Source organism: Procambarus clarkii, chromosome 39, assembly GCF_040958095.1.
Source record: "Procambarus clarkii isolate CNS0578487 chromosome 39, FALCON_Pclarkii_2.0, whole genome shotgun sequence".
NCBI lineage: Eukaryota > Metazoa > Arthropoda > Malacostraca > Decapoda > Cambaridae > Procambarus > Procambarus clarkii.
Window position 1 is genome coordinate 42,061,454 of NC_091188.1, and position 23,969 is coordinate 42,085,422.

Below are 23,969 nucleotides of genomic sequence, written 5' to 3' on the forward strand. Positions count from 1 at the left end.
AGATGGAGGAACAGGATACTGTGTTGGCCATTAGGTGGTGGTCAATGAACAACCACTCCAGAAATAACAAGACCACAGAAACAAAAATGGATGATGGCTGGTTGAAAGCCAGAAAATGCTGCAACGACTGTGAGACTACCTCGTGCTGATGACAGGATCAAACCCTTCCCCCCGATTTCACTCTGAATGTGAGGGCATCAGTGCTTCATTCTCAACTGGTGCCTGTGTACAAGTCCATTTTGCCTTCGGCTGTTATATTTACTTAAGAGTTCTGCCGCACAGGCTTTGTCTTCATATTCATTCATGGCCTTGCATGCTATGTGCTTACCTGAAGTATACCTGAAGAGGGTTCTGAGAGTTGTTCTACTTCCCAAGCGTAGCCGGCGGCAGCATCAACTTGTGATAACTTTATCTAAAAGGCTGTTGCTTAGGGCAGTCCGCAGGCCCATTTATCCATTACAACCGAACTGATCCAGCACCACCTGCAGGAACTTTTCTAATTGTTTTTGGAACATGTTCACTTTTGTTCCAGGCCATATTTCTTGTATTTGCAGGGAGGATATTGATGAGCCATGGATCTTTTATGTTTATACAGTGTGTATGCCATCTCCACTGGGTCTATTTTGCATTTCTTACCTTATCTTTTGCTTTAATATGTTGTTATTTTGTTGTGCATATTAGAAACCTAGCTTTGTCCTCACATGTTGTTTGTTGGGTTTCTGTTTGGTCTTTTTGACCCCACAGACTATGCACTGGGAAACTGTATAATATACTTTTATTGCAAAATCTTCACAATAACTATAAAATCCTACCCTATCCTGCTGCTCGGTGATTGAGAGATTCCGGATTGCACCCACCAAGCTGCGTGCAATGCGCCACCCACATGCACGAGGAAGACTTCCTGGGTTCATAATTAAAATCTGAAGCAAAAATAAGCAGGCTCAGAAATTGTTAATGGATATTTTACAGACCTAAAATGTAATATGCAAGTGATAAGAGCTGCAGTAATAATGTATTTAGAACTCTAGCAATTAACTACAGGATATTACCAAATAAAAAAAAAAACAGCATTGAATGTACAGTAATGAAACGCCATTTTCTGGGCGAGTCCCGGAGGCTCCCCGGAGCTATCCATGGCTGATATGGATATCCTAACTATTTTGCATCAGTCGATGTGGGTGGAGTTCTAGCCTACCAGGGACCACGAGCCAGAACCTGGCCCCCTCACAGAGGCACGAGGAGCAATGGCCCATAGAATGTACATGTGATTTGGAGCATTCCATATCTGCCATCGACCGGGACAGGCACCCAGAAAGGTAAGTGCCCCAAAACAAACCCCTATTCTGGTTAACAACAAAAATTGACAAACGAGTGGACAGAACTCCCCAAAAGAAAAACGAGCAAACCAGCATGATGTCACACGAGCCGCGCCGCATGTCTGCGCAGCTCCCCCCTCCCCGGGAGGGGGAAGGGGAAGCCCCAGACCCCCAAGCCGGCGATCCACCCCAGTTCTGAGGCTGGATATCAAAAACCGCGAAAAACCGCCAAAAGGAGGGCGGGAGGGATGCCGAGGAGCCTCTGGGACTCACCCAGAAAATGGCGTTTCATTACATTTAACGCTGGTTTTCTGGGGGGGAGCCCCTGCGGTTCCCCGGAGCTACCTCACCAAAGACTACCAAGAAAACCAAGGGCACTTACCCGGGAGGCGGTCGGTGCTCCACACCTCAAGATGAAGCCGAGACAATGGGCTGCAACCGCCGACCTAAGGCAACACAGGCCCGACCGGGCCCAGGAACGTTAACAAGGTAGCGTGCAGCCAGGGCCCTGTTCGACCGCCAAAATCCCCATGTCTGAAAGTCAGCCCAAGACATATTGCCGAAGTCGGCAGCAAGAGCAGCGAACTTACGAACGTCATGGGCACGGGGATAGACCGCAGGTTGGCTGGATTTAATAACCCTGCGGACAACCTGAGAGACAAGAACCCGCGAACAGGGAAGGGAAACCGGATCAACTCAAAGCGTGTCCCTGGACACAGAAGCCGTGGCGCGCAGATAACGGCGGAGGGCCGCAACCAGACACAACACATGGTGAACCCCCGGCCTGACAAACCACGCATCAACAACCCAAGGACCCCTCCGGAAAGCAGCAGTCTCATTCTTCGCCAGAAAAGAGGGAGACGGCTGCAAACGAACAAACCGAAGACCACGACCAAAGGAGCAAAAACCTCTGCGCCGGAGAAGAGCATGAAGCTCTGCCACGCGACCCCCAGAGGCTAATGCCAACAGAAAAAGAGCTTTAGCAAAGCAATCTTGAACTGAAGGGGCCACAACAAACCGAGGTGTGGAAAGATAGAAGAGCACTCTGTCCAAGGACCAGGACGGCTCGGGCGGCGCATGAGCAGGCCGGAGGTGAAACAACGCCAGAGACAGCTTGCGAAATGGCTCAGAAGTAACATCAATACCAAAAGCAAGCTGCAGCGGCTTCGCCAGTGCCGCACAATACGAGGCGACAGTATTAGGCATCAGATGACGGTCCTGAAACAATCTAGAGAGAAAGGACAACACCACCCGAACCGAAAGCGAGGAACAACGACGAAGGGTCAAAAAGAACCGGAAGGACCGCCAGGAAACTTCATACTGCCGCTGAGAGAAAACTCGCAGGTGAGAAACCAACAAGGAAGCCACCTGCTCACCATAAAGATGGTGATAAACACGAGTCAAAAACACCAAACGCGAAGACTTGCGGAGAAGAGTGAACCAGTCACGTACCGGACCGGCCCGATCTCCTGAAAGAGGCGGAGCCGCGGAAAAACCTCCGGGTTCGGACACCGAGCAACCAGCGCCTGAAACCACAGCTGGGCCGGCCACCAAGGGGCCAAGAGGACCACTCGACCCTGGTAAGTCTCCAAGCGAGCCAAGACCCGGAGCAGCAGCTGAACCGGGGGAAAGAGGTACAGGAACCCCCCCACCTCGACCAGTCCTGCCGAAAGGCGTCGATCCCGACGGCCTCTCAGTCGCGGAAGGGCGCCACGTAAACCGGAAGATGCTTCGACCACGCCGATGCGAAGAGATCCACCTCCGGGCGCCCGAACGTCCTGCAGAGCCAACGGAAGGAGCCGGCATCGACCGTCCATTCCATGGACAGGGGAACGAACCTGGACAGGCCGTCCGTCAGGACGTTGGACAACCCTCGGACGTGAACCGCTAGGAGAGCCAAACCACGAGAACTCAGCAGACGAATCACCCAAAGCGACCAACCCCAAAGACCCAAGGACCGCATCGAACCCCCTCGGTTCAGACAATGAACCACCGGGGAGCAGTTGGAATGGAGCCGGATCGTCGATCTGCGGGCGACCCGAACCCTCCGAAGAGCAATCCATACCACCGCGAACTCCTGCACCGTGCTGTGGACCCGACGGAAGGACGGACCCCACTGCCCCTGGCCGGCCTGGTGAGCACTGGTCACAAAACCCCAGCCTAGAGACGACACGTCCGTGAACACATCGAGCGAAGGCTCGGGTAGGCACCAAGGCACTGAACCCCGAAAAACCCAAAGAGGAAGCCGGCGAAGCAGCAGCCGACACAAAGCCCCTGGGGGTCGAATCCAGCGATCACGAGAGAGGCGGAAGGAACGTTCCCGAAGGAACCAGAACAGCTGACGAAGCCAAACCCGACCCGGCGGGTAGACCAATATCGCGAAGTTCAGGCTGCCGCACAACTCTCGAGCAACCGCCGGGTGACCCGGGAGCCTCCCAGAAACAGACCCAGGCGAGACCGCAGCCGAAGGAGAGACTCCGGAGGAAGAGACAAGGAAGCGGTCCGAGAGTCCCACACAAGACCCAGCCAGGACCGAACCTGGGAGGGCACCAGATGGGACTTCCGCCAGTTTACCAGGAACCCGAACCTGGCGAGCTGGGAAAGCACCAAATCCCTGGCAAGCAGACACGCAGACCGACTGAGAGCCCAAACCAGCCAGTCATCGAGGTAAGCCAACACCCGAGCACCTAAGAGACGCAGACGGGCCACCACGACCCAGGTAAGGCGTGTGAACACGCGAGGTGCCAGGTTCAACCCGAAGGGGAGACAACGAAAGCGGTAGCACTGACACCCCACAACAAAACCGAGCCAGTCCCGGAACCCCACATGATTAGGGACGTGCCAATACGCGTCCTTGAGGTCCAGGGACACCATCCAAGCGCCCGGCTCCAACAGAAGTCGGACCTGGGACAGAGTGGTCATCCGAAACAAGGGGCAAGAAACCCAAGGGTTCAGACGGGACAAGTCCAGAATGAAGTGCAGGTCTGCACAGTCCCGTTTCGGAACTGGAAACAGGCGGGAAACCCACCTGAGGGACGGAGTCGTTTCGACCACGCCCAAGCGCACCCACTCCAAGATGACCCGACGGAGCGCAGGAGAGGAAGCCTGCCCCGTCAGCCCCGAACCCCCCGCAGGAGGTGGAGCCACCCAACGCCACCGCAGGCCGCGAGAAACGACCTGAAAAGCCCACAAATCGTGAGACCAGGCGTGAGCGAACAGAGACAGCCTCCCCCCATCGCCCCGTCAATGGGGCGAACCGCGAAAGAGCCGCTGCCCCTTACGAGAACCCGACCTGCGTGCAGAGCGAACACCGCGCCGACCAAGCACAGGTGGGACCGCAGGCGACACCGGCACCGAACCCGACACCTGTGGCCCACCCCGACGAACGGAACTGTGCGCCCTGGTACGACCCCGCCGGGAAGGAACCCCCCCCTGTTCCCCCGAAGAACCAACAACTCAGACATAGGGCGGCAAGAGGAAGAAGCCGCCTGAATCCCCGGACGGGGCAACCCCCAAAACTGCCCGAGTCTCAGAAACCTCTAAACCCCACCCTGACCCCGAAGCCCTCAGACGCTTAGGGGCTGGAAGCAGGGAAGGGGGGGACAGAATGAACCACCGAAGGGGAAGAACAAGGGGGCGCGGACGGAACCAAGGCCGAAGCGACCAACACCCCAAAGTCTGGGTCCCTATACACAAAGCGGGGCAGCCGCGGGGCGTCCGGGGAAGCAATAACCCGCACGCTTTGCAATAACCTAAACCTACCTTGCAACGCACGAGCTGCCTGCACCCGAAGTAACTCATCAGCAGACTGGGTGAATTGAGTCACAAACAAGCAACACAGCTCGCAGGACTCAAGGGTCGAATGTGTCACCGACCCAACAGGCAGCATGATGAAGGCAAAAACAATGAGAGTCACCCTGAAACAAGGGGACAAAGCAACCCTCAAACTCGCACACAGCGATAGGGGACGCAAGGGTCTCCTCCATCGGACCCAAGAGCCCCCGCGGGGTTTCCCAGGGCCCCTAGACTGGGTCTGCTAAGGGTTATCCCAGGCAGGGCACTGCTAACCGGCGACCCAAACTACCAAGCAATCTGCTAAAAGCTGAACCCACGGGACGTGTCCACTCACGAGGGCGAAGTAGGGGGTGCCACCACACAAACGACCTGAATATAAGGGGAGGGAAAAACAAGGCAGACCCCCCACCCCCCCCCCCCCCACCAGGCAAAAACAAAAAGAAAAGAAAAACCACCCAAGTGGACAACGTACCCAGAGGGAACAGAGCCGGCCGCTGTTATAGGTGAAAACTAGCTACACAGTACCCTGTGCCCCACCAGTGCTATAACTACCACTTACCCCAAGGTAAACAAGGGAGGAAAACCCCCAAACACTCAGGGCGGACAAACACCAAGCAGCGAAAAGCCAACAGAGGTAGACCCAAGGTGACTTGTGGAAGGCAACCCCAAGCCCCAAGGGCGGTACTTACAGGGCACTCAGGGAATGTGACCCTAGGCACATGCAGTCTGAGTACCTGAGAATACTACTCCCAGCTCACACGACCACCGTAAGAGCAGCACTGAAAACAAGTCACAGCACTGAGACAAGACTGGAGTTGGAGTCACACGACCGTGCACGATCCCATCAGCCGAGGAACTGAGGTGTGGATCGCCGGCTCGGGGGTCTGGGGCTTCCCCTTCCCTCTCCCGGGGAGGGGGGAGCTGCACAGACATGCGGCGCGGCTCGTGTGATGTCATGCTGGTTTGCTCGTTTTTCTTTTGGGGAGTTCTGTCCACTCGTTTGTCAATTTTTGTTGTTAACCAGAATAGGGGTTTGTTTTGAAGCACTTACCTTTCTGGGTGCCTGTCCCGGTCGATGGCAGATATGGAATGCTCTAAATCACATGTGCAATGCTATGGGCCATTGCTCCCCGTGCCTCTGTGAGGGGGCCAGGTTCTGGCTCGTGGTCCCTGGTAGGCCTAGAACTCCACCCACATCGACTGATGCAAAATAGTTAGGATATCCATATCAGCCATGGATAGCTCCAGGGAGCCGTAGGGGCTCCCCCCAGAAAAGATACCAACTTAAATACTAGTTTATGCTATTACATGCAGAAATATATTAGGATTCATTACTATTCAACCATAATACATTAATTAAAATCTGTATGAGATTAACACTGAAAATATACTCTCATAAAAAAATATTGCATGGGGTAAAGTTGCTCTATTCCAGACCGTCTCTAACCGGTGGACATCAACACTAACACACACCTGTAACACCTACTCCAGTGCACATAACTAACCCATAAAACTAAGAGAAACCAGTCAGATATACCACATAGGGTATGCAGATGAATTGTAAAAGCAAATATTATATGTCCACCGAGCTTTCATTAAGAGTTATGCCCTGTAATCTGTAGTGCAACGTCCTGCTACCCTATTCTATATGAAAGATTAGAGAGCATACATAAAAAACTAGCTTCTTCTGTCCTTCCTGGCTATCTATTGGATCTTTATTTTACTTCTAATCTGTTACTATTTTATGTGTATTTGCTTCTATTCTTGTGTTTTGCTATATCGTGTATCTTATCGTGATCACTCTGCATTTCCATGCACACTGATATTGATCCTGATCAAAATCTTCTGTCTCATATCTACACCAACCAGCACATTGATCATCATTATTGCAAGTATTTCACAGCACACCAGGCAAAAAACAAACTCCAAAATAGCACCTGTTTATCAGTTTACAACCAAAATGTTAGATCACTTGGTAAACATTTTGATGATATAAATGCATTACTCACAGCACTAGGTACTAACCTATCGTTCATTATTTTAACAGAAACTTGGCTAAATAAAGACTATACCCAACTCTACAACTTAGCTGGTTATAAAGCCATTCACAACTGTAGGCCTAATAAAAAAGGTGGTGGCACAGCTATATATTACCGAGATACATTTATCTGCAACAGTGTTATTAGTGATAGAGATGACTACTGTGAATATACTTTTGCTCAGTTTACAATTAAATCCCTTAAATCCTCCTTGACTATTGGAGCCATCTATAGATTTCCCAATACTAACATAGCTTCTTTCTCAGACAACCTAAGGAATCTTATTATAAACAACAATCTTAACAAAAACCACATCATTCTGGGAGGAGACTTTAATATTGACCTGGGTCAACAAAATTGCTCTCAAGTTGACTATTTCCTTAACAGCATGAACTCCTGTATGCTAATCCCCACAGTCACCAAACCTACCCGAGTCACTCAAACATCAGCCACTACCTTGGATCACATATGGACAAACATAACAGCTCCCCTTGTATCTGGTATAATCTACGACAGAACAACTGACCACTATCCTACCTTTCTCATAGCGAACATGGGCATAACACCACCAAAAAGCAAGAAACTTTCATTCAGGCTACACAGTGAATCAGCTTTAGGCAATCTTACAAATGCACTTCACAATATTAACTGGGATTCTGAATTCAATAATACCCAGGATATAAATTCATTAGCTAACCTCTTCCTCTCCAAAACTCTAAGCCTCTACAACCTTCATTGTCCCCTTCTTACCAAGCAAGTAACTGACAAAAGATTAAACAATCCATGGCTCACAAGTGGCATTCTCAACTCAATCAACAAGAAACATGAATATGAAAAGAAACTTAGGATTGGCCTAGTTTCAAAGGAAGTAGCTAAAAGGTACTTATCAATGCTTACCAGTATCATAAAAAAAGCAAAACTTTCATATTATGTGAATAGGTTCAATGAAGCAAAAGGCAACATGAAAAGCACATCATAAACAATCTCTAGTATCCTAGGAACTAAACAACACTCACATAACCAAATAAAACTCTATAAGGATGATATCTGGCTGGTTGATACCTGGTTGATGGGGTTCTGGGAGTTCTTCTACTCCCCAAGCCCGGCCCGAGGCCAGGCTCGACTTGTGAGAGTTTGGTCCACCAGGCTGTTGCTTGGAGCGGCCCGCAGGCCCACATACCCACCACAGCCCGGTTAGTCCGGCACTCCTTGGAGGAATAAATCTAGTTTCCTCTTGAAAATGTCCACGGTTGTTCCGGCAATATTTCTTATGCTTGCTGGGAGGACGTTGAACAACCGCGGACCTCTGATGTTTATACAGTGTTCTCTGATTGTGCCTATGGCACCTCTGCTCTTCATTGGTTCTATTCTACATTTTCTTCCATGTCGTTCACTCCAGTACATTGTTATTTTACTGTGTAGATTTGGTACTTGGCCCTCCAGTATCTTCCAGGTGTATATTATTTGATATCTCTCTCGTCTTCTTTCTAGTGAGTACATTTGGAGGGCTTTGAGACGATCCCAATAATTTAGGTGCTTTATTGCATCTATGCGTGCCGTATATGTTCTCTGTATTCCCTCTATTTCAGCAATCTCTCCTGCTCTGAAGGGGGAAGTGAGTACTGAGCAGTACTCAAGACGGGACAACACAAGTGACTTGAAGAGTACAACCATTGTGATGGGATCCCTGGATTTGAAAGTTAAAGATTTGATGTGTATACACCGTCAACTGATTTAGAAATGGCAAATGAATTTAATAGCTTCTTTTCATCAGTTGGTGCTAATCTTGCCAGTAAAATCCCACAGACTCAGACACATATTAACACACATCTCTCAGGCAGCTATCCAAACGCTCTTCTCCTTTCACCAGTCAGCCCGGCAGATGTTGTGTCCATCATACACTCTCTAACAACCAAGGCAGGGAACACCAGTGAAATTCCGTCCATTGTATACAAGAGCGCCTCCCATGCCCTTGCCCCACCCATAGCTCTGTTCAACAAATCTATAGTGTCACACCTTCCCTGATATCCTTAAAAAGGCAAGAGTAACGCCAGTCTATAAAGGAGGCAATCTGGTGGACATAAACAATTATAGACCAATATCAAATCTACCCATTCTATCAAAAATATTTGAAAAAATTATCTACAAACAGCTCTATTCATACCTCGTAAAATTTAACATACTCAGCCCCTGCCAGTTTGGCTTCCGGTCCCAAAAGAGCACCAACGATGCAATCATTAGTCTCCTTGACGTAATCTACTCAGCCCTTGACAAAAATGAGTTTCCGATTGGACTCTTCATTGACCTAAGAAAAGCCTTTGATACTGTTAATCACAACTACCTCTTACTTAAACTCCAGCATTATAGAATCCAAGGCCTTGCCCTTGACTACATCCGATCCTATCTTAGTGACAGACACCAATGTGTAACCATCAATGATACAACTTCTTCCACTCTACCAATTACCGTTGGAGTGCCACAGGGCAGCATCTTAGGACCTCTTTTATTTCTTATATATATCAATGATCTGCCTAATGTCTCTTAATATTCTTAAACCTATATTGTTTGCTGATGATACTACCCTTATCTATTCAGACCCCAACCCACATACACTAAATAATGTTGTGAATAATGAATTAAAAAAAGTCCACTTATGGATGTCAACTAACAAACTAACATTAAACATAGAAAAGACCTACTACATCTTATTTGGAAGCAAATCATCGAATGCAATTCAGCTACAGATAGACAACATTAACATCAGTAATAAAAATGACGGCAAGTTTCTTGGCCTATTCCTAGACAAGAGACTCAACTTCAGCACCCACATTCAACACATAACTAAGAAAGTCTCTAAAACAGTTGGTATACTCTCTAAAATAAGATATTATGTTCCTAACTCTGCTCTCCTCTCACTATATTATGCACTAATCTACCCCTATCTTAATTATGGTATCTGTGCATGGGGGTCTACCACTGCAAACCACCTTAAGCCCATCATCACACAGCAAAAATCTGCTATCAGAATAATAACTAACTCTGCTTTCAGACAACACTCAGCTCCCTTGTTTAAATCCCTAAACTTGCTAAATATTAACTCCCTCCACACATTCTCTTGTGTCAACTACATTTACAAAACCCTGTTCTTAAATGCAAACCATGCTCTGAAACTCTCCCTGGACAGATGTAATAGGACTCATTATCACCACACCAGAAATAAATATCTCTTTGATATCCCCAGAGTCAAACTTAATCTATGTAAACACTCTATGCAAATTAAGGGACCTAGTCTATGGAACTCACTCCCTAGTGAATTGAAAAGCTGTCAAACTTTTGCCTCATTTAAAAACAAAAACAAAAAGTACCTAAATTCATCTTCGTAGTTTCCTACACTGAGCTTTAAATTTGCTCTGTATCTAGTGTTACCCAATCTCCCAATCTTTATGTACTTTACCCAAACAATTTTATCATTGTGTTCATTGCAGTCTTCTTTTATGTGCTAGCCATATACTGTATTGTGCCTGCTAAGTTTTGTTAAACTACCATTCAAGCTGTCATTGCAATCAATCTGAGCTACCTATGTGCTCTAATATACCTACAATTTTCTCTCATCTTTTATTTTTTTTCTTGTTGTGTAACTGTTATCATTTTTTATAAATTTGGCAAGTATTTACCTACTTAAAATTTTCTTAGATTAAGGACCTGCCCGAAACACTGCGCGTACTAGTGGCTTTACAAGATTGTAATTTCTATGCTAGTATCCTCACAATCTCAATGTACCTTCTTGTATATATATAAATAAAATAAATAAAATAAATAAAATAAATAAAAAATAAAGGCTACAGCATCTATTATCCCCATCTCACAGGATGGTCCACTTGTAGTGTGTGGAAATTCAAATTATGTTCGTTGTGGTACAAAAAATAGCAAAAGTTAATTTTTGCACTTCCTAGTAAGAATCCCTGCTTATCCTGGGAGGAATCCTTGCCATACATTGCAGGAAAGTGAGCTTAGTTACTATATATACTCTTTCATTACGGGCAAAACTTTATCATTGTTATGACAAATCACTCCCACATTAATGGTACATTTAAACACACGAGTGCCACAAAATATATGATATGGTTTGACTCGATAATTAATATTATCTTTAATAAAATTGTTTAACAAGTGACATGAAATATGAACTCTTATTTGCTCTTCTACAAACAAAAAAATTCTACTCTTAATATTATCGCTAAAAGATTTAAAATCGAAACAGCCTTAGCTGGAGAATGAAGCCAAAGATACAAGTCACATCACAGCCCAAGATGATTTACCAATGGATTAGTAAACATGCCTAACCTTAATACAAGAATAAATGAAATGGCAGAAAGGCTATTGACCCACATTAACCCTAGAGAAATGTCAGCACTGTGGAGAAATGCCCGACAGACCACTGGAACATTTGGAACATTATCTAACACAGTGCATAGTTACACCCACAACAGACCACTGGAACATTATCTAACACAGTGCACAGTTACAAACCCATTAAGATTTCAACTTAGATTCAACAGAGCAGTTGTTGTTGTTAAACACGTGGGTTAAAATCTTACTGAAGCGACCATACGAGTCATAAATACTCATAATCCGGCCACGTAAAACAGAAACAAGCAGCACTTAGTGGGCCAGCCAGAGGATTAGGGCCCGTGCAGGAATATCGCTGCTAAAAAGCCTAACCTATCAACTCACATGTGGTTTTTGCCAATTTGAAAAACTGTCAAAAAGACTGATTATGACTTGATTTGATACATATCACATACACAATATGTTTGACTAATGGATCCTTTAACCTACCTAAAAATGAAGGAAACTGTAGAAGGATGCCAGCCACATCCTAAAGAGGAGAGTTTGTCAACAGATTTTAAATCCTTCCTACCTAACCCAAACCAACCAAGCCTCTCCTAGATTAATACATGGTCATCTATTGATATATACACTGCAACTCAAGGAGAGACTATAGGAACTGAACGTCACATCACTAGAAGAAACATAATCACCACATCCAAGATTCTTATAGGAATTGATAGAGTAGATCAAGACCCTTTATCTAACACAGGGAGCACATGCACTAGGGGACACTGGTGAAAATTTAGTACCCAAATAAGCCATATACATATTACAAGGAACATTTTAGTGTGGGAGTAGTTAACGGATGGAATGCATTAGGAAGTAATGTGGTGGAGGCTGACTCCATACACAGTTTATAATGTAGATATGATAGAGCCCAGTAGGCTCAGGAACCTGTACACACCTTTGGAACCTTTTCAAAGCATTATATGACAAAGACTGCTGGGAAGACAGGACACCACGAGCGTAGCTCTCATCCTGAAACTACACTTAGGTAATTACACTTAGGTAATTACCAGTTGATTGATGGGACCAAAGAGCCAAAGTGCAAGCACAACTAAGCAAGTACATCTAGGCGAGTACCATTATGATAATCAGAAAAGGAGCTTTGTCGAGTTCCCTTGGTGTACAATTTGACTATACCCCGTGCTGAAGACCTATTGGGGCAGATACAGTTGAGTTCATTCCTGCCTCACAAACAGGAATTCTGGGTTTGAATCCTATGCAGGACAGAAGTGGTTGGGCACATCTATTGCCTAATGCCCCTGTTCACCTAACAGTAAATAAGTAGCTACGACTTAGCTTGTTGGGATACAAGTTCCTTCGTACACAAGACGATTCGCAGGCGGAGTTTGAAACTTACTTAACCTAACTCACCTCAACTTAACCTACCCAACTCAGCCCAATACAACCTAACCTGAGCTAATACAGTCTAACATAACAATATATACACTTTTAACGAACAGAAAACTAGCTTCGTCAAATGGTCTGGTGGTCCATGCTTGGGGCTGCATCCTGGGGGGGGGGGGTCAACCTTAAGCGAGAGAGGAACCGAGGAATTATTTTATCATAACCTAAACAACCTTAACACAGATAATCTAATGAGGTATATCGTTTTAACAATGTATAAAACGAACATTGTCTTATAAGGCAATATAGGATTTGGCCAGAAGCATAGACGTATACGGCCGCCATCACCTCTTATTTGTCAGTCTGCCAGCCCCACACACCCACAATACTCACTATTACTTCCTGTAATCCTTCTTATCTCATCTGTAAGGAATGTACAAGTGTTAACAGTCCAAAATAAGGGCGAGGAGCACCTTGGTGTAGAGGCCAGACGTCGATGGTGTCTTGTGTTTACGGCGCTTAAACTACAGTTACAACTACCCTTTACAAGCCTCTGGTCGCTTAAGAAATTGTGTAGATTCCTCTAACTTGGACAAACATATCAATTGTATCACTAACTCTCCACGTATGTCAGTAGCTTAATTTAGAAACTGTACTTATGGTCGATCTCGAACCAATTGTTGATCTCATCTCATCTGCAGTTGCTAGTAAATCCACTGTTTATGTGAATGAATGTCTGACCAGGTGCAGGCAAAAACTCTTTTTTAAACTGCGTGGCTTCTGCAAAAATTCCCCTACAATTAAACACTGTTTTGTGCGAGATGGTAAAATTATAGCTAGGAGGACTGACACTGGAAAAACCTATTCAATAACCACAGAAGCTCACCTTAATTCTTTCCTCAGTGACTGTGGGATAGCTGCTGTATAGCCTGAATTCAGATTATAATCTCTTATAACTACCTTTGTGTACTCTAGCTCTGCCTTTCCCTTCAAAAGGTTTTAACTTTAGTTTAAAAAAAAAAAAAAAGAAAAAGAATAATATTGTCATCTTTATTATTGTCTTTTTTTTTCTTTTTACTCCCATGTTCCTTAGTACACTGGCTTTGCCTGTGTCCTCTAGTATTAACTTCATTATCCAATGTTCCTGAGTGTATCTCTATTTAAACTACCTCAGTTTGTTTTAGTGTAACTTTAGTATTCAATTATAGTGTACTTATATTAGTATAGTAAGCAAGCTTATTATCTTATAGATTTCATAATTGTTTTTTTTACTTTTTTGGTCATCTATTGTTATTAATTATTCTAGTTAATTTTTTACATTCCTAGTTCCCATTAAGTTTTTTTTTTTTTTTTTTTTTTTTTTTTTTTCTTTTTACTTAAAATTACCATTAAGTTTATTTTACTTTAGAATTTTTAATCTACTTTTTTCTTTGTTTTCTATTTTGTAATTTGCCATTCTTACCTTGTTTTCCTGCAATCAGCCTTTTTATGCAGACAAGTATAGACCCAGAACTAAACCTCTTATCCACTATCTATGACAATCATCACTTCAATGATCAAAATTGCAGATATTTTACAGCACATGATGTAAACAATGTATTAACAGATAATCTCAATATCTCTGTAATCAACTTGAACGTTAGATCCCTAGGTAAACACTTCGATGATGTTAGTGCCTTGATTGAAACTATTGACAACAAATTCTCTTTTATTATACTTACTGAAACGTGGTTGAAAGAGGATAATACTCAACTCTTTAACATGCCTAACTACTCGGCAATTCACAACTGTCGTCAAATGCAGAGAGGTGGTGGTACTGCTCTTTACTACCACCAAGAACTAACATGCTTAAAAATAATTAGAACTAGAGACTGCTGTGGGGAGTATATCTTCGCCAGTTTCAGAGTCAAGGGTGCCGAGTCTGTCCTGTCTGTGGGTGCAGTCTATAGAATTCCTAACACTGATGTGTCTGAATTCAACTCAAACCTTAGAAATCTAATACTAGATAACAGATTGAACAAAAACCATCTAATTATCGCAGGGGACTTTAATATTGACCTCTGCGAGCCTGAACACCCTACTGCTGTTAGCTTCCTCAACTGTATGAATTCCTGCTTCCTCATACCCTTAATCACTAGACCAACTAGAATCACTGATAGTACTGCTACGACTCTAGATCACATCTGGACCAACATAACCTCTCCGCTTACTTCAGGTATAATCACCGATAGCACTACAGACCATTACCCCACATTTCTCTTAACTAACATTAGCAAACCACCTCTAGAGACAAGGGAGTTAAGCTTTAGGCTGCACAATGAAACTGCTATAAACAATTTTATAACTGCTGCTGATAATGTCAACTGGGAGTCCGAGTTAGGTAACATAGGGGACATCAACCTAGCAGTGAAATCTTTTCTACAAACAACTCTTAGCCTTTATAACACCCACTGTCCTATGCTTACTAAACAAGTCACAAGCAAAAGACTTAACAATCCTTGGCTTACAAAGGGAATACTTAAATCCATTAACAAAAAACACGACCTTGAGAAGAAGTATAGGCTAGGAACAGTCTCCAAAGAATTCTCAAAGAATTACTCGTTATTGCTATCTAAAATAATTAGACGAGCCAAAACTAAATACTATGAAGATAAATTTACCCAAATAAAGAGCAACATTAAAAAAACTTGGAGCACAATTTCACAAATATTGGGATCAAAGAAGATTTTAAATAACAAACCAACACTCCTTTCCAATAACGTTGGTCAGCTTTCAGCTTCTGGTTCTGCTATTGAGTTCAATAGGTTCTTCTCTTCCATTGGGTCATCCCTTGCAAATGATATTCCATCTTCCTGTACTGATGTTAAGGACTATCTTACAGGTAACTATCCACAGTCTCTGTACCTAAAGCCTACTAGTTCCACTGATGTCAATGAAATAATCCTTTCCCTTAAAACCAAGTCTAGTGCCCTCGAGGAGATACCAACTTTAATTTACAAAAAAGCCTCCAGATCTCTAGCCCCTGCTATTGCATTGCTCTTCAACAAGTCACTTGAACTCCAAACCTTTCCTGACATTCTAAAAAAAGCAAGGGTAACCCCTGTCTACAAATGTGGTGATCTCACTGATGTTAACAACTACAGACCTATATCAATCCTGCCTAACTTGTCAAAAATATTCGAAAAGCTAATCTACAAGCAGCTTTACTCTTTTCTAGCCAAACACAATATACTTAGCTCTTGTCAATATGGCTTCAGACCCAAAAAAAGCACTAACGATGCACTTATTAGTATGATTAACTTAATTCACGCAGCTCTTGATAAAAAGGAGTTTCCTGTTGGGTTATTTGTGGACCTGCGTAAGGCTTTTGACACTGTCAACCATCAAAACCTTCTTCTTAAATTACATCATTATGGAGTCAGAGGACACTCCCTGCAATACCTCAAATCTTATCTTACTGACAGGCTCCAGTATGTTTCTGTGAATAATACAATTTCTCCCACCCTACCCATCAACATTGGTGTTCCTCAGGGCAGCATACTTGGCCCTCTCCTCTTTCTCATCTACATTAATGATCTTCCAAATGCCTCCCAACACCTCAAACCAATTCTATTTGCTGACGACACAACCTTCATTTACTCCAGTCCTGACCCCCTTGCTCTAAATGCCACAGTAAATACTGAGCTAGAGAAAGTCCATCTTTGGCTAACTGCCAACAAACTCACCCTTAACATTGACAAAACGTTTTATATTCTGTTTGGCAATAAATCCTCTAATCAGATAAATCTCAAAATAAACAATACCCAAATTTGTAACAAATTAGATGGCAAATTCCTTGGCGTTCTCATCGACCACAAGCTGAATTTCCAGGGTCACATTCTAAATATATCAAAAAAAGTTTCAAAAACTGTTGGCATTCTTTCTAAGATCAGATATTATGTACCCCGCCCTGCCCTGGTTACTCTCTATTACTCCCTCATCTATCCATACCTCAACTATGGTATTTGTGCTTGGGGCTCTACTACCCAAAATCATTTACGTCCTCTCATTACCCAACACAAAGCTGCTATTAGGACAATAACCAACTCTGGCCCCAGACATCACTCGGTACCCTTACTCAAATCTCTGAATATGTTAGATATTAAGTCACTGCACATTCTCTCTTGTGTATTATACATATATAAAACGCTGAACTGTAATGCCAATCCTGACCTCAAAAGCTTCATTGAAGGTTGTATCAGAACCCATGAGCACCACACCAGGAATAAATACAGTTTTGATATTCCTAGAGTACGACTTAATCAAACTAGAAATGCTCTACAAATCAAGGGGCCCAGAATGTGGAATGACCTTCCCAACCATGTTAAAGACTGTACCTCTCTCAACCAGTTTAAGATAAAAACTAAACACTAGCTAATAAATTCCCTGTAACCTACCTCACTCCTTTATTGTCAACCCATGTCTGTTATTTTATTTTATTATTATTATTTTTTTTTTAATCAACACTGTTTGTCAACCTATTGTATTTGTGCTGCTTTTTCAGTCATGTTCCCCCTTTTTTTATCTTTATTTGTATTTGTTTTCAACACTTTTTATTCTTTTGCTCAATTAGTATTAAGTTCTAGATATTAATGTTTTTCTTGCCCGAAACGCATTGCGTAATAGTGGCTTTAGGCATTGTATGTACTAGCTCTATCTATATATCAATCCATTAATGTAACATCACTTGTATGTATGTACCTTACCTGAATAAACATATTTATTTATTTTATTTATTTGATGTGACGACTTATATTGAATTTTGTAACTAGCTCATCAAGATTGTAACTTGCTTAGCTAAATAAATAAAATAAAAAAAAATATGCTTATTCAGGAAAGGTACATACATACAAGTGATGTTACATTAATGGATCGATATATAGATGGAGCTAGTACATACAATGCCTAAAGCCACTATTACGCAATGCGTTTCGGGCAGATGAATTGAAATGAATGAAATGAATTATGGGGTTCAGTCTCTGCCAATATGTGCCTCTTTAACCCTCTCCACTACCTTCCACAACATGGGTATGGGGTGCATAATAAATGAACTAAACTAACTATTGTGTGACAGTCAATACGACCATTATCTATGTTACGATCATTATCTATGTATTTTATGTACTAGCTCTATCTATAAATCCAACATTATGTTTAACTCATCTTCTATGTATGTACTTTTACCTGAATAAGCATTTTGCTTTTGATGTTGTAGCGAGTAGATTATCCCAATAATATACTCGCTCCAAATATAGTGTTAATATGCCTGTCAACCTTTGGAGATGAATGAGGTGAGGCGTTGCCCGGGCAGCACGGTGAGGTGTTGCCCGAGCAATATAAGCGGCAAGAATAGCAAACATTCAAACTAGTCTACTTTCAAGTGTGGTCTAGAGCAGACACTTGCGAGATACTGTACCGACGCTCAGTGCGCTCAACTCACACCAAAGTATCACCGGTGTACTTCTGTATATTCGACCAAATATATATATAGTATCTTAGTGTCTGTGTTTATTTGTCACCATACTTTACGTAACAATAGAACCGTTACATTGGTGACCCCAGAGAGTTTCGACGATACCCAGCCACGATGGACTACAACATGGACTCTCACTGGACCTCTACTGCTACTGTTTGCTGTGGTGCTGTGATGGAACACTGCCAACACCCTCGCCACAGCTATGATTTTCATCGCGTCCATCTCTGCATTTTCATCTACTACGGCTTGCTGCTCCACGATCACTACTCACTCATCTGGCAGCTTCATCAGTAACTACATAATGTGTGATCTACAGCCTGTCCTGCCGACTCTCCGTCGCTGCCAGGGCACTGCTTGTTCTACAGGGGCGCCCACGAAAGCTGTTCTTTCCTCAGATTCATTCAGGACCCCACAGGGACACCAGGACCCCCATAGGGACACCAGGACCCACCACAGGGACACCAGGACCCCCACAGGGACACCAGGACCCCCACAGGGACACCAGGACCCCCCACAGGGACGCCAGGACCCCCACAGGGACACCAGGACCCCCACAGAGACATCAGGACCCCCACAGGTACACCAGGACCCCCACAGGGACACTAGGACCAAACAGGGATACCAGGACCCCCACAGGGACACCAGGGCCCCCACAGGTACACCAGGACCCCCACAGGTACACCAAACCCTACAGGTACACCAGGACCGCCACAGGTACACCAGGACCCCCACAGGGACATCAGGGCTTCCACAGGGACACCAGGACCCCCACAGGGACACCAGGACTCCCACAGCGACACCAGGGGCCCCCACAGGGACACCAGGGCCCCCACAGGGACACTAGGGTCCCCCACAGGTACACTAGGACCCCCAAAAGTACACCAGGATCCCCCACAGGTACACCAGGAACCCCACAGGTACACCAGAACCCCCAAAGGTACACCAGGACCCCCCACAGGTACACCAGGACCCCCACAGGTACACCAGGACCCCCAAAGGTACACCAGGACCCCCCACAGGTACTCCAGGACCCTCACATGTACACCAGGACCCCCACAGGTACACCAGGACCCCCAACAGGGACACCAGAGCCGCCACAGGTACACCAGGACCCCCACAGGGACACCAGGACCCCCACAGGGACACCAGGACCAAACAGGGACACCAGGACCCCCACAGGGACACCAGGACCCACCACAGGGACACCAGGACCCCCACACGGACACCAGGACCCCCACAGGGACACCAGGACCCCCACAGGGACTCCATGACCACCACAGGGACACCAGGACCCCTGCAGGGACACGAGGGCCCCCACAGGTACACCAGGACCCCCACAGGTACAACAGACCCTACAGGTACACCAGGATCCCCACAGGGACACCAGGGCCCCCCACAGGGACACCAGAGCTTCCACAGGGACACCAGGATTCTCACAGGTACACCAGGACCCCCACAGGGACACCAGGACCCCCACAGGTACACCAGGACCCCCACAGGGACACCAGGGCCCCTCACAGGGACACCAGGACCCCCCACAGGGACACCAGGACCCCCACAGGGACACCAGGACCCCCACAGGGACACCAGGACCCCCACAGGGACACCAAGACCCCCCACAGGGACACCAGGACCCCAACAGGGACACCAGGACCCTCACAGGGACACCAGGACCCCCCACAGGGACACCAGGACCCCCCACAGGGACACCAGGACCCCCACAGGGACACCAGGAACCCCACAGGGACACCAGGACCCCCACAGGGACACCAAGACCCCCCCACAGGGAAACCAGGACCCCCACAGGGACACCAGGACCCCACAGGGACACCAGGACCCCCCACAGGGACACCAGGACCCCACAGGGACACCAGGACCCCCATAGGGACACCAGGACCCACCACAGGGACACCAGGACCCCCACAGGGACACCAGGACCCCCCACAGGGACGCCAGGACCCCCACAGGGACACCAGGACCCCCACAGGTACACCAGGACCCCCACAGGGACACTAGGACCAAAGAGGGATACCAGGACCCCCACAGGGACACCAGGGCCCCCACAGGTACACCAGGACCCCCACAGGTACACCTGGTTGATACCTGGTTGATGGGGTTTTGGGAGTTCTTCTACTCCCCAAGCCCAGCCCGAGGCCAGGCTCGACTTGTGAGAGTTTGGTCCACCAGGCTGTTGCTTGGAGCGGCCCGCAGGCCCACATACCCACCACAGCCCGGTTGGTCCGGCACTCCTTGGAGGAATAAATCTAGTTTCCTCTTGAAAATGTCCACGGTTGTTCCGGCAATATTTCTTATGCTTGCTGGGAGGACGTTGAACAACCGCGGACCTCTGATGTTTATACAGTGTTCTCTGATTGTGCCTATGGCACCTCTGCTCTTCATTGGTTCTATTCTACATTTTCTTCCATGTCGTTCACTCCAGTACGTTGTTATTTTACTGTGTAGATTTGGTACTTGGCCCTCCAGTATCTTCCAGGTGTATATTATTTGATATCTCTCTCGTCTTCTTTCTAGTGAGTACATTTGGAGGGCTTTGAGACGATCCCAATAATTTAGGTGCTTTATTGCATCTATGCGTGCCGTATATGTTCTCTGTATTCCCTCTATTTCAGCAATCTCTCCTGCTCTGAAGGGGGAAGTGAGTACTGAGCAGTACTCAAGACGGGACAACACAAGTGACTTGAAGAGTACAACCATTGTGATGGGATCCCTGGATTTGAAAGTTAAAGATTTGATGTGTATACACCGTCAACTGATTTAGAAATGGCAAATGAATTTAATAGCTTCTTTTCATCAGTTGGTGCTAATCTTGCCAGTAAAATCCCACAGACTCAGACACATATTAACACACATCTCTCAGGCAGCTATCCAAACGCTCTTCTCCTTTCACCAGTCAGCCCGGCAGATGTTGTGTCCATCATACACTCTCTAACAACCAAGGCAGGGAACACCAGTGAAATTCCGTCCATTGTATACAAGAGCGCCTCCCATGCCCTTGCCCCACCCATAGCTCTGTTCAACAAATCTATAGTGTCACACCTTCCCTGATATCCTTAAAAAGGCAAGAGTAACGCCAGTCTATAAAGGAGGCAATCTGGTGGACATAAACAATTATAGACCAATATCAAATCTACCCATTCTATCAAAAATATTTGAAAAAATTATCTACAAACAGCTCTATTCATACCTCGTAAAATTTAACATACTCAGCCCCTGCCAGTTTGGCTTCCGGTCCCAAAAGAGCACCAACGATGCAATCATTAGTCTCCTTGACGTAATCTACTCAGCCCTTGACAAAAATGAGTTTCCGATTGGACTCTTCATTGACCTAAGAAAAGCCTTTGATACTGTTAATCACAACTACCTCTTACTTAAACTCCAGCATTATAGAATCCAAGGCCTTGCCCTTGACTACATCCGATCCTATCTTAGTGACAGACACCAATGTGTAACCATCAATGATACAACTTCTTCCACTCTACCAATTACCGTTGGAGTGCCACAGGGCAGCATCTTAGGACCTCTTTTATTTCTTATATATATCAATGATCTGCCTAATGTCTCTTAATATTCTTAAACCTATATTGTTTGCTGATGATACTACCCTTATCTATTCAGACCCCAACCCACATACACTAAATAATGTTGTGAATAATGAATTAAAAAAAGTCCACTTATGGATGTCAACTAACAAACTAACATTAAACATAGAAAAGACCTACTACATCTTATTTGGAAGCAAATCATCGAATGCAATTCAGCTACAGATAGACAACATTAACATCAGTAATAAAAATGACGGCAAGTTTCTTGGCCTATTCCTAGACAAGAGACTCAACTTCAGCACCCACATTCAACACATAACTAAGAAAGTCTCTAAAACAGTTGGTATACTCTCTAAAATAAGATATTATGTTCCTAACTCTGCTCTCCTCTCACTATATTATGCACTAATCTACCCCTATCTTAATTATGGTATCTGTGCATGGGGGTCTACCACTGCAAACCACCTTAAGCCCATCATCACACAGCAAAAATCTGCTATCAGAATAATAACTAACTCTGCTTTCAGACAACACTCAGCTCCCTTGTTTAAATCCCTAAACTTGCTAAATATTAACTCCCTCCACACATTCTCTTGTGTCAACTACATTTACAAAACCCTGTTCTTAAATGCAAACCATGCTCTGAAACTCTCCCTGGACAGATGTAATAGGACTCATTATCACCACACCAGAAATAAATATCTCTTTGATATCCCCAGAGTCAAACTTAATCTATGTAAACACTCTATGCAAATTAAGGGACCTAGTCTATGGAACTCACTCCCTAGTGAATTGAAAAGCTGTCAAACTTTTGCCTCATTTAAAAACAAAAACAAAAAGTACCTAAATTCATCTTCGTAGTTTCCTACACTGAGCTTTAAATTTGCTCTGTATCTAGTGTTACCCAATCTCCCAATCTTTATGTACTTTACCCAAACAATTTTATCATTGTGTTCATTGCAGTCTTCTTTTATGTGCTAGCCATATACTGTATTGTGCCTGCTAAGTTTTGTTAAACTACCATTCAAGCTGTCATTGCAATCAATCTGAGCTACCTATGTGCTCTAATATACCTACAATTTTCTCTCATCTTTTATTTTTTTTCTTGTTGTGTAACTGTTATCATTTTTTATAAATTTGGCAAGTATTTACCTACTTAAAATTTTCTTAGATTAAGGACCTGCCCGAAACACTGCGCGTACTAGTGGCTTTACAAGATTGTAATTTCTATGCTAGTATCCTCACAATCTCAATGTACCTTCTTGTATATATATAAATAAAATAAATAAAATAAATAAAATAAATAAAAAATAAAGGCTACAGCATCTATTATCCCCATCTCACAGGATGGTCCACTTGTAGTGTGTGGAAATTCAAATTATGTTCGTTGTGGTACAAAAAATAGCAAAAGTTAATTTTTGCACTTCCTAGTAAGAATCCCTGCTTATCCTGGGAGGAATCCTTGCCATACATTGCAGGAAAGTGAGCTTAGTTACTATATATACTCTTTCATTACGGGCAAAACTTTATCATTGTTATGACAAATCACTCCCACATTAATGGTACATTTAAACACACGAGTGCCACAAAATATATGATATGGTTTGACTCGATAATTAATATTATCTTTAATAAAATTGTTTAACAAGTGACATGAAATATGAACTCTTATTTGCTCTTCTACAAACAAAAAAATTCTACTCTTAATATTATCGCTAAAAGATTTAAAATCGAAACAGCCTTAGCTGGAGAATGAAGCCAAAGATACAAGTCACATCACAGCCCAAGATGATTTACCAATGGATTAGTAAACATGCCTAACCTTAATACAAGAATAAATGAAATGGCAGAAAGGCTATTGACCCACATTAACCCTAGAGAAATGTCAGCACTGTGGAGAAATGCCCGACAGACCACTGGAACATTTGGAACATTATCTAACACAGTGCATAGTTACACCCACAACAGACCACTGGAACATTATCTAACACAGTGCACA

The 23,969-nt window shown here is 44.6% G+C and overlaps 1 protein-coding gene across 4 annotated transcripts in view; it reads right to left on the reverse strand.

Moving 5' to 3' along the window:
- Positions 1 to 13,491, reverse strand: part of LOC123760252 (uncharacterized) — a 33,644-nt gene extending 20,153 nt beyond the window's left edge. For 2 of the 4 annotated variants that reach the window (XR_011230964.1, XR_011230965.1), the window contains exons 1-2: positions 13,286 to 13,417; positions 813 to 920 (exon numbers count right to left, since the gene is read on the reverse strand). Coding sequence is in view for 2 of the 4 variants with exons in the window: in XM_045745754.2 (XP_045601710.1) it covers positions 813 to 911 (99 nt within the window). In the remaining 2 variants the exon portion in view is untranslated. Of the gene's footprint in view, positions 1 to 812; positions 921 to 13,285 lie in introns of all 4 variants that reach the window. The other 2 variants (XM_045745754.2, XM_045745753.2) reach the window with 2 other exon arrangements.
- Positions 13,492 to 23,969: the final 10,478 nt, after the last annotated feature.